The 11886-nt window shown below is 45.5% G+C and overlaps 1 protein-coding gene across 2 annotated transcripts; it reads left to right on the forward strand.

Annotated features, from left to right (window-relative positions):
* The first annotated feature begins 771 nt into the window (after positions 1-771).
* GNPNAT1 (glucosamine-phosphate N-acetyltransferase 1) lies at positions 772-11818 on the forward strand. 2 transcript variants are annotated; one of them, XM_035099402.2, is made up of 6 exons: positions 772-879; positions 5145-5342; positions 6277-6339; positions 7432-7559; positions 7652-7713; positions 10654-11818. In XM_035099402.2, exons 2-6 carry the CDS (start codon positions 5171-5173, stop codon positions 10799-10801), a joined length of 573 nt encoding a protein of 190 aa, XP_034955293.2. In that variant the 5' UTR covers positions 772-879; positions 5145-5170; the 3' UTR covers positions 10802-11818. The 2 variants fall into 2 exon arrangements, with proteins under 2 accessions (XP_034955293.2, XP_034955208.2); XM_035099317.2 differs by lacking the exon at positions 772-879 and adding an exon at positions 926-1126.
* The last annotated feature ends 68 nt before the right edge of the window (positions 11819-11886 follow it).

Genomic DNA, 11886 nt, shown 5'->3' on the forward strand with positions numbered 1-11886 from the left:
GAAAGCTCATACCTACCGGTATGACAAACTCAGAAAATTAAAGTTAGTGTTTCACCCCACCCCACTATCCAAGCAGTATGATATTTCAGGGGTTCCAGGCACTTGCCCAAGGTTCGGTGTCCTTGGAATGAGGCACAGACATATGTCTCAATGTCCCGGGACGTTTTGATTTCAACTCTATGATTTCTATAAAACCAAAACGCACACCAGCTTTCTAGATCTCTGGTAAGGCTTGGTTATCAAGAGGCAGGGAGTTCCAAAGTGTAGGTAGCACCGCACTTAAAAACACAAACAAACAATACTTGGTTGTGCTTAGATTAATCTCACAGATATAATGGGAAAAACTGGTTTTAATAAATGAATACAGAATATTTGTCACTTAAGAAAAGTGTTGAAGCTGCAAAGAGATAGAGGGAAGTCAACTAATATAGCAATAATAACAGCAATAACGACTATACTGTAACAAGAACGACATTTAAACATTACGCGCTTTTGAACAGGACCATGCTGAACCATGGAAAAGCAGTACGCATGCGCGCCCCGGGGCTACACATCTTCCCCGCCCCTCCTTGCCTTCCTTAAGAGGCAGGGCGCATGCGCTGTGGCAAGCCTGGAAAGGTTTGGCTGTTGCGGGAGGGAGATTGAGCGAATGAGAAAGGGGCGGGGCAAGGCAAGGAGCGCCCTTTCCCGATTGGCTGCTTTCCACGGCCTCCGGGCCCCGCCCCTCCCCGCGAGCCGCCACGTCAGTCAAAGCAACGCCCGCCGCCGGGATCCTGCGCGTGCGCAATGGGAGGCGCCTCGCCGCTTCTCCCCGCAGCCGGCGTCTCGCGAGGGGAGGGGGCGCAGAAGGAGGGAGAGAGCGGCGCGTGCACGCGGAGGGTAAGTACGTGGGTACGTGGGCGCCCGTGGTGAGGGGGAGTAAATCAGTGGGGGAGTCCTCGTGGGGGGCAGGAGACAGGGAGACCCCTAGGGAACCGGCAGAGCAACGAGAGCGCCTCTGAGCGTTTGCAGAGCGCCCGCCCACTAGCCTCCCGCGGGCCCGTCAGTCGGGTGGAAGGCGGCTTCCAGGCGAGCCCAGTTCCCCTCCGCGCTTCAATGGGTGTGAAATACTTCTTCCGCCTCCCAGGTAAGCTTTGAGGGTGGGAGCGGGTTTGTAACATGACAGGTGCCAGTCTGGGAATGGATCGCAGTCCCCGGACGGCAGGGAGGGATGCGTGGGCACTTGCCTGTTATTTGCACGCTTTATTTGCAAGATGCATGCTCCCCTGAACCTTCCTTTTTGCTATACCCGAGTGATCTGTGGCACACGCTCGGTTGCATGAATGCATCTTGCGCGCATGAACTGATTCAGGTACAATCTGCTGTGGAGCTGGACTTGCTGGTGCCCAGTGTGGGAAACAGCCCTCAGGTACAGGTTCCATGGCCAGAAGACCCTCTGTGTTTCCATATCTGTTATGTGAGAGAGGCGTTAAGAGTTTTGGACTAGGACATGGGAGACCCGGGTGCGAATCCTCACTTGGCCATGAAGCTCTCCCTGGGCCAGTCCCTACCTCTCAGCCTAACCTACCTCACAGGGGGGTTGTGGGGATTGAAGAAAGCCTCCGTCTGGCCTCCCAGTTGTCAGACTTGGAGATAACTGGAGCACTGCTATAGTTACCAGCTGTAAGGGGCTTTCCATTTGGGGCATCCACTTGGCACCAGTGAGAATAAGATGCTGGACTAGGCAGATCTTTGGCCTGATAGAAGAAGGCTTTTCTTATGTTTGTTCGTATGGGTTATTCATAGAATCGTAGAATTGGAAGGGACCCAGGGGCCATCTAGTCCAGCCCCCTGCAATGCAGGAATCCTGCCCTTAGCTGTCTGTGGGGGGGAGGGAGACTCGAACCACCAACTTTCGGGTTAACAGCCGGACACCATTTATTATTACATTTATTTCCCACCTTTCCTCTAAGGAGGACAAGGTGACGTACACAATTGCGTTTAATCCTCACAACCACCCTGCAAAGTAGGCTAAATTAAGAGATAGCAATTGGCACAAGGTCATGCAGTGAACTTTATGGCAGAGTAGGGATTTGAACTCTCGGTCTCCCCAACCCTGTTCCAGCGCTCTTTAAGCTTTTCAGCACAATGGGTTAGAAGGGAAGATGCTGGCCGCTAGTGAGAGCTGTGGAACATCTACGTTTCTGAAATAAAGATAAAATGTAATTTTGTCAGCCAAAGAGATTTGAGCTCAAATGCTTCTTTAGGAATGGTGTGCCAAGTCAGACGAGGATAACTATGAATTCACACCCACTTTCCTACAAAAGTAAAACGGATGCAAAATGTAGCCAGCTATTTCCTTGTTAGCTTTCTTCACATTATAGCAAACATTTCCTTCACGTCTTTCTTACCCTTAACAGTTGACTCAACTGCAGAATTTATTTCTGTATGTTGAACGTGGATCCGTACACCTTGCAACAGAGGTGTGGACATCAAGGAAAGAGGGCTGGGCATCGAGAGCTGATTTAGGTCTGGATTCGGCCAGTGGAATTCTTGACTCTCTTCCTGTGAACAGCAGACACCCCCTTCCAATGACACATCATACATATTAACTTATTTTGTCATACTGTGTACTGCTTTAATAACTCCAGGCTGTGAATCAGTATATAAATTGGTGGGTTGTTTTTTTAAAAGTATTTTTTAAAAAGTGCTCCTGGTTCCACAAGTGGCTTGTTATATGTCAAAGATGGAGGAACCTGTGATCAGGTGCTTTTGTACCTGTGATCAGGTCCAGTATACCTGAAGGAGCGTCTCCATCTCCATCGTTCTGCCCAGACACTGAGGTCCAGCACCGAGGGCCTTCTGGCGGTTCCCTCATTACAAGAAGCCAAGGTACAGGGAACCAGGCAGAGGGCCTTCTCGGTAGTGGCACCTGCCCTGTGGAATGCCCTCCCACCAGATGTCAAAGAGAAAAACAACTACCAGACTTTTAGAGGACATCTGAAGGCAGCCCTGTTGAGGGAAGCTTTTAATGTTTAATGAATTATTGTATTTTAATATTTCTGTTGGAAGCCGCCCAGAGTGGCTGGGGAGGCCTGGCCAGATGGGCGGGGTATAAATAATAATAATAATAATAATAATAATAATAATAATAATAATATATTATTATTATTATTATTATTATTATTATTATGGACTCCATCTCCCATCAGCCCTCTCACTGTCCATTCTGGCTGGGGCTGATGGGAGTTGGAGTCAACAACACTTGGAGACCACAGGTCCCCTACTTCTGCTCTACAGCATGGGAAAGGGACCTTTGAAGCCTTGCCTTCACACTTTCCATCCTGTAGATCCCCAACCTGGTGCCCTCCAGATGTTTTGGACTGCAGCTCCCATCAGCCCCAGCCAGCATGGTCAGTAATGATGGAAGTTTTAGTCTGGATCACGTGTTAAGGGTAGCCAAGAATTGGTGCAGTGAGTTCAGCTGGCACTCACTTTGGCTTAGGAACATTAGCGTGGGAAAATGATCTTTGGTGTGTACAAGACCCTTCCCTCTTGCCTGCCAATACACAAAAGGGGAAATATGAAATTGGCTATCTGCTTTCAGTCTTTGCAGAGATGACTAGCTTTAGGCAGACTATAAGAGAAAGCTCACTCTTGGCTGGAATAATGCTAATTTCTTGTAATTTTGTGGTCTGCACAAATTACAGTATGAATGATAGTAGCCCTTGCTCTGTAAAATGTTTAATATTTTTGTTTCCTCGAGAAAAGAAAGCCCTCCAAACGCAAACATTGTTATCTGAAAGTTCATATTCTGTGCTTGGGGTGTTTGTTTAACCCCAGGTCCTGGTGTATTTTTTTAGTTCAAAGAACCTGTCTGATGAAAAAATAAATATTGCTTTAATGTTAACCTTTCGTTGCGTCAGAGACATGCTGCTATACAATCATGTTCTTATTTATCTTACATTTCAGAAGGCTGGCATTGATATGGAGTGTATATTTTAACTTCTGAAAGTTTCGGTACAAGTGACAAACATTTGTAGATGGTATCTTTGAATCACATGCATTATTATGATTTTATGTTTTAGCTGTGAGTTAAAGTAAGGAACATGGCTAGTTTAAAAGATACTTGGAAGAGCAGGCCCTTGTCAAATTCTTGTCTCTCTCTTGGCACCTGAAAGGAACAGTTTAAATTATTCCTGTGTTCTAGTGTAGCCTTATTGGGTTTTTGCATTGCGCCCAGGCAGGGACAAAGACAGTCAATAACGACACCGAGGGGTGAATTCAATTCAGAGAAAGAGTTTAATCTCTATATAGAGAGACTCTTGGTGATCCATACTTCACAACAAGAGTAAAGAAAGACAAATTTGCAAAGATTCTTATACACTTCTTGGGCTCCTTCCCCCTCCTCAGGAATTTATTCTGTAAGTGTGCGCATGCAAGAGGGGCATAGGTTACAAATACATATATGGATCTTCCTGTGTCCCTGTCCTTCTCATAAACACATGCTGACTCAACAAAGCCTTCAGCCTTCCGTAAGGCTAGTTTGTGCCTCAAGCTAGCAACTTCCAGCGTCAGGCTGGAAGTGCACCATCCGCTGATAAGCCCCTCTATGCCTCTCGTTCTGTCTTCCAGACAAGGCCAGCTATTCGGCCTTGACAGCAAGCAGGGCATCCTGTCTCACTGTTGAATGTTTTCATTACACTTTGACACAGAGGCACAGAGGCAATGGAAAGCATTTTAAGGAGAAAAGCATCCAAGGAATATGGGGGGGGGAGGGGGGCTAAGCCACACAATCAGAATTATACAATGCAGACTATATGGTCAGATTTAGCCCAATAATACAATTAGCAAATCTCTTTCTCCACTAGATTCCGTTTTTCTAACATTTCTTAACCCGGGGATAAATTTGTGTATTTGCACTGGGACAGAAGGTAAGTCAAAATTAGGAGCAGAGCCATAGGCTGCCTGGAAAGTTTAGGACAAGACGAAGGCCAGTTTGGCATTATTTAAGGCTAGTCTAAGGACTGAAACACCCAACAGCTGTTAGCCACATCGAGTAACTGCATGGGCTTAGAAAGGCAGGAAATAAACTTAAAACGAGCAAAAAACATAGAAACGCTAAACTATTTCCAAATGTGAATCATTGTGTTTTTTAATTCCAGTTACGCCAGTTGGAGTCTCAGCTGCCATGATGCCTGCAGCAACAGTAAAGCCGGACACCACGCCATTGTATGACCCTCGCCTCCTTCAGGAACTGGACTGGAGTCAGAACGCCGTGGCATTTTCCCCTACTATTTCTCCTGCGGAACCGGGCAGCGGTTTAGTTTTGCGACCACTTTGCATTGCCGACATCAGCAAAGGTACAGCTCACTGTACTCTGAACGCCTAAGGCAGGCATCCCCAAACTGCGGCCCTCCAGATGTTTTTGGCCTACAACTCCCATGATCCCTAGCTAACAGGACCAGTGGTTGGGGAAGATGGGAATTGTAGTCCAAAACATCTGGAGGGCCAAAGTCTGGGGATGCCTGGCCTAAGTCCAGTTGAACTCAAAGGCTACATATGCACATCATAACCCAGGGCTGCATTCGAGGACAACGGCCAAAGCAAAATATTAAGTGTGCAAAATATTAAGGAGCCAGTGTGGTGTAGTGGTTAAGAGCGGTAGACTCGTAATCTGGGGAACCGGGTTCGCGTCTCCGCTCCTCTACATGCAGCTGCTGGGTGACCTTGGGCTAGTCACACTTCTTTGAAGTCTCTCAGCCCCACTCACCTCACAGAGTGTTTGTTGTGGGGGAGGAAGGGAAAGGAGAATGTTAGCCGCTTGGAGACTCCTTCGGGTAGTGATAAAGCAGGATATCAAATCCAAACTCTTCTTCTTCTTAAGTCTTACAGTGGATAGTTATGTAGAAAAATGCATTGTAAGAAGAGCAGGATTGTTGGTCTTGGATAGGAGGGGCTTAAAATCATTCAGAACGTAGAAAGCACTCTTTATCCGTTTTGCTAGGTTTTGTGTGGTTCCTCTCCTCTGCTAGTTTGTGCATGATTTTCCATTTTGGGGGGTGTTTTTATTAACTTTATTCTATGCTGCCCTGGTAGCTTTGCTAAAGGGCTGTCTAAAATCTTGCCCATTTCACTCCACTTTGAAAAACTGTATTGTAGTGGCTTTTTAGATCTTGTCTCTCACATCACTCCAGACACTGAATTGTGGACACTACTTGTGGAATCTCTACTCAAATATCCAGTTTTGTGCTTGTCCTGAAAAATACATTCATGCAAACTCTTTCTCTCTTGCAGGCTTTTTAAAAGTTTTAGGTCAGCTGACTGAAACGGGAATTGTCAGCCCTGAGGAATTCATCAGTGAGTACCTTGTTGTATTTTGCAGCTTGGATGAAGGGAACAGGGGGGTTGATTCAGTGCAGCTGTCTCACCGACCTTGCTTGGCTTGCCTTGTTGGTAAATCATGAGTTCATGGGTGTGAGGAGTGGTTTAAGTAGCAAAAAAAAAGCAGGGGGAACCCAGTCACTGGGCAGCCTATACATTTGACTACATCAATTACACATCACTGTTGCTTGCCTTTCCTGTAAGAGACCCTCACATTCTATTCACGTGCTTGTCAAGGGTTAGGTGCAGTATATTCTGGCAGATCGTTTATAGGTGCCAGGCAAAATCGTTTCTCTATAACTAGGCCTTTGTTATTGTTGTTGTTTAGTCGTTTCCGACTCTTCGTGACCCCATGGACCATAGCACGCCAGGCACTCCTGTCCTGCACTGCCTCCTGCAGTTTGGTCAAACTCATGTTCGTAGCTTCGAGAACACTGTCCAACCATCTCGTCCTCCGTCGTCCCCTTCTCCTTGTGCCCTCCATCTTTCCCAACATCAGGGTCTTTTCCAGGGAGTCTTCTCTTCTCATGAGGTGGCCAAAGTATTGGAGCCTCAGCTTCACGATCTGTCCTTCCAGTGAGCACTCAGGGCCGATTTCCTTCAGAATGGATGGGTTTGATCTTCTCGCAGTCCATGGGACTCTCAAGAGTCTCCTCCAGCACCATAATTCAAAAGCATCCATTCTTCAGCGATCAGCCTTCTTTATGGTCCAACTCTCACTTCCATACATCACAACTGGGAAGTGAGAGTAGTTATAACAAAGTTATACAAAACTATAACTTTGGTTGATTGAACATTCTAGGGTCTTTTAAATGTGTTTGTGGGAGAGGGAGTTATTGGTTTGCTTTTGCTTTTGTTTTTATTAAGTATTTTGTGTTCTCATTTTGTATTTTTATGTTGTCAACTGCCCTGGGATCTTTATATGAAGGGTGGTATACAAATTTACTAAGTAAGTACGTAATGATAGTAATAATCTGGGTAGGCAAACCTGAGCAGAGCTATAGGAAAACCCCATACCAGGGGAATGTTGATCCTTTTACCAAGAATGCTCCTCCCTGTATTTTCTAGAAACGTTTGACCACATGAAGAGTTCTGGGGACTACTACGTTACAGTAGTGGAAGATACTATTCTAGGAGAGATTGTGGCTACTGCAACTTTAGTCATAGAACGCAAGTTTACTCACTCGTGCGCAAAGGTATGTTGGGGGTGCGGGAAATACTGTTGCTGTGAATAAGGTCTGGCACTTTCTAGTGCTCAGCGGCTAAGTGGTATTGCCTGTCTTCACAGAGGGGCAGAATAGAAGACGTTGTTGTAAGCGGAGAATGCAGAGGAAAACAACTCGGAAAATTGTAAGTAGCTGTAAACCGTTCCAGTAGCTTACCAGCCGGGTTCTACAGAGTGGTGACAGCTGCCTTACATGCCCCACAAGACCTAAGTGAGCAAATGAGGAAGGACCGCCTCTCCCCATATGAACCAACCCAGACCTTGCAGTCATTCTATGAAGCCTTTCTTTGCTTGCCTCCTCTCTGAGAGGTCCAGAGGGTGGCAACATAAGAAAGGGCCTTTTCCGAGGTGCCTCCCCACTTGTGGAATGCTCTTCCCAGAGAGGCTCACCTGGCGCCTTCATTACATGTCTTTAAGCCCCAGACAAGAACTTTCCTCTTCTCCCAGGCCTTTGGCAGATTAAACAAGCTGTGGCCTTTTAAACTGTAGGAAGGGTGTTGTTTGTTTGCTACTTTGTTATGCATTTTTAAGTAAACTGCCCTGTGATCCTTGGATGAATGGTGATATAGAAATTAAATAAAAAAATAACAGTAGCAATAAAAATCACCAATGGTGACTGACGCCCTCCCCGAAACACACATTCTGCAAGGCTAAACTTCTTCTAAAGCAATAAATTGATATTTATGTAGCACCTTTCAAGCATCCCAAACTAGTCATATTCATTCTTTACAACCATTCTGTAATATGGGGCCGGTATTATCCCTGTATTGCAGGAGGGAGGTTGAGGCAAGAGGCTTTCTGAAGACCACTTAGCTTTATGACAAGTTCTCCAACACTTGAATCATGCCCTTTGCCCATGGATGGGGAATTTGTGGGTCTCCTAATGATGTTGGACTGATGCGCCCAGCATGATGTATGGCCAGAGTTGATCTGGTGGGTCACAGCTTCATCACCCTGATTTATTCCGGAAGTGTGATGCCGCAGCTGGGAGCATTGGGCTTATGGGAACATAAAGAGCTGTCTTATACAGTCAGACCTTTGGTCTATCCAGTTCAGTATTGTCCACAGTAAATGACAGCAGCTACCCAGTGTTTCTTAAGAGATGCCAGGGATTTAACCTGGAACCTTCCAATTGCTGAGCATGCCCCCTAGTAACGCTAACCAGATAGCTCTCGAGAAGCTCCAAATTCACATCCATACACACACCCCAAACCCTGTCTCACCTGAAGCCAGTTTATTTGTAACCTACCTTATTAGGTTATTTGGCTAAAAAAACAGCCCTTGATCTCCTTTGGATGAGGGATGTAAAGGTAACAACACTCCATCTCCGTTTGGACTCACCGTGCTTCTATTCTTTCCAACTGGCATGGTTCTTTGCTTGCCTTTTGGGCATTTAATCTGTAACCAAATTGCAGGACCCTGCCAAGGTATACACTTCAAACCTCCTTTGAGATGAATGTCTCCCTAGTTCAGTGGTTCTCAAAGGGAGAGGGAGGCAAGGATGGCAGGAAGATTCAAGGACAATCAAATAAACATTTAAGCATTTCAGTCTAGTATAGTATTGGGGGTGGGGGTGGGATATACAACCAGAAACAGTATTCACACCTATCTTCAAGAGCATTGGTCATTCTTCCACAGTTCCCCATGATATCTTGTTGTGAACAGGGATTTTCAACTCTGACAAATGTGAACGATCAGAAGAGAGAAAGGCTTCTTTGTGCTGATAAGATGAGAGTTTGCCTCAAATTAGACTTAATACAAATGAGATTACCTGGCAAAAGCAAGCTCACACCTCTCATTGGGTCTATATACATCTTTATGGTACATATGTAAGAGGCTCATTTATAATTATATTTTGGGAATGATTCCTGTTCTTATGTAGCGGCATTGTTTTATACCAGGGGTCCCCAAACTACGGCCCGCGGGCCAGATGCGGTCCAATTGGCCTCCCAATCCGGCCCACGACAACCCCCGCGGCCCGCTCTTATGGCGTGCAGCGCGGCGGCGCACTTCCAGATCGGAAAAAAGCGCCGAAAATCATTTGTGCGCATGCATATGGGCCTCTCCCGACCCAGAAGAGGTCATTTCCGGTGCACTTCCGGGTCGGGGGGAGGCCAATACGGATGTGCACAAACGATTTTCGGCGATTTTTCTGACCTGGAAGCGCACCACTGCGCCAGTAAGTGTGTGTGCGCATGCGCACGGGCGCACACTCCCCTGCCCTCCGGCCCGCTGCGCGCACTCCCCTGCCCTCCGTGCGAAGCTGGGTAAGTCTGGGGACCCCCGTTTTATACTTTCTGAATTACCCCTGATCATATTATAAAGTACAGTGGTGCCTCGCTAGACGAATTTAATTCGTTCCACGGGTCTTTTCTTATAACGAAAAATTCATCTAGTGAATCCCATAGGAATGCATTGAATTTTTTTTGGCCCATAGGAACGCATTAATTGAATTTCAATGTATTCCTATGGGAAACCGCGATTTGCTAGATGAATTTTTCGTAAAACAAATTCGTCTAGCGAGGCAACCTCCGCTAGAAAAAACCTTTCGTTAAGCGGCAATTTCGTTAAGCAGGGCATTCATTAAGCGAGGCACCACTGTTGTGTTCTGGGTTATAAACCAAGCACTGCTAGGAGTTGCTTCTTTTTGTTTTCCAATGTATTTATCAATTTAAAAAATGGTGTGACACAAGCTAATTTTTATTCTGAACATGTGGCCCGGAAAAAAAGTTTGAGAACCCCTGCCCTAGTTAAGAGAGTCCTTTTGGACTTTCCTTATTCCATCACAATGATGTTATTTGTCTCATCTTATTGTATACTCTCCCTCTGCAATTAGTGTCTCCTTCCACTCATTTCTTGCAGGGTTAGAGTTGGAAAGTGGGAGTTTCCTATTGTTTTCTCTTTGCTGAAAAGTAGCTCCTACTATCCATTTGGGCATGGTGGAAGCAGCAGCGCTGATGTGTAGATTCAGGATTGCCTGGTACATGCAGTTTGACGTCCTTTTGCAAGAGTATACCCATACAGTTTGTTTCAGAGTATTGACTCTTGTCATCTTCTCCTTCTAGATTGATGTCAACTCTCACATTGCTAAGTAAGAGACTGAATTGCTACAAAATCACTCTCGAGTGTCAGCCCAAAAATGTTGCTTTCTATGAAAAATTTGGATATTCAGTATCTGAAGAAAATTACATGTATAAAAGATTCTTCAATTAAAGAACTTCCAGCTGTAATCTCATGCAATGGACTGTTGGTGGAGGACTGTCTCTTTTCTCTTAATGAAATTAACACCTCCAGAGAAGGGACAACAAATACAGTACCAGCAGACTCTGATTTAGGTTTCCCTGCTGACAGGAAACATTTTAGAAGCCATTTCCTACTATTAATGCTTTTTGCTGGCTGGGATGTGAAAGATAATTGCCAGGTGGTGGTGGTGTTTTAACCAAAGGTTATATTTTTACCCGATTTCTTTCTTGCCTTGTATTTTTCTAGGTCTTGTGCTGCTTTGTGTTGCCAATTCAATGGTGGTTAATGAGGCAGGACTGACTTGTGATGTTTTTAGTCATGTGGGTAGGAGAAAGGCAAGGTCTCTACCAGGCTGTTACCGGTCTTGACGTTAGTACGCCTCAGGTCTTCATGGGCCCCTGAAGAGCCCTGCAATGATTGATTTGTCGTGCAGTGGCCTGAGCGGTTCTATCAGTCCCCTAGCAATCACAATTGGTAAAAAATTTTGCTTACACAAAGAACCCGCATTTGTAAAATATTCTTATCTTTTGTAGCTGTAAAAAGGCAGGGGGCCGGGGGGGGGCTCTTTTCCAGCATGGGCTATCACATGTATGCTTTGCAAAAGCAATCTTCTGCCATGCTAACCCACTTAGCAGATGTTACAGACCCCAAATCCTCATCTCAGAGACTCCCCATGCTTTGGGGCTTTACATAAAGCCACTTAGCACTTCTTGCCATTAGCCGTCAATAACGGTACAACTTTCCTCCCACCATTTCAACCTGAAGGGGGCAGTCTTGGGCATTACAAGCAAATGAAGGGCACTGCAGAAAAGTTTTGTAGTTGAGTAAATAGCTTTATAAAATAATACTGAGGGCTACTGTAAGTGGATTTCATGCATTTTGTGGTACTCTAAAAACTTTATTGGGGATGACTAAAGTTTATTTATTCAGGTTTTTTTAAAAAGCACTGTAAGACATAAATAAATGGAGGCTTGTTAATCTTTTGAATTATGGTTTTCCTTCTTCATTGGTCTAGATGTGCTCTGGTTGGCCAGCTGTTTTATTTGGGTGTTTGT

The sequence above is a fragment of the Zootoca vivipara genome, chromosome 1 (assembly GCF_963506605.1).
Source record: "Zootoca vivipara chromosome 1, rZooViv1.1, whole genome shotgun sequence".
In the NCBI taxonomy this organism is placed as follows: Eukaryota; Metazoa; Chordata; class Lepidosauria; order Squamata; family Lacertidae; genus Zootoca; species Zootoca vivipara.

Excerpts from the sequence above, each read along its gene's own strand:
- GNPNAT1 (XM_035099317.2), top strand. The coding sequence starts at position 1,096 with ATGGGTGTGAAATACTTCTTCCGCCTCCCAG. Across the intron at positions 1,127-5,144 it reads ATACTTCTTCCGCCTCCCAG|TTACGCCAGTTGGAGTCTCA; the intron begins GTAAGCTTTGAG and ends TTTTAATTCCAG. Across the intron at positions 7,560-7,651 it reads TTACTCACTCGTGCGCAAAG|AGGGGCAGAATAGAAGACGT; the intron begins GTATGTTGGGGG and ends CTGTCTTCACAG.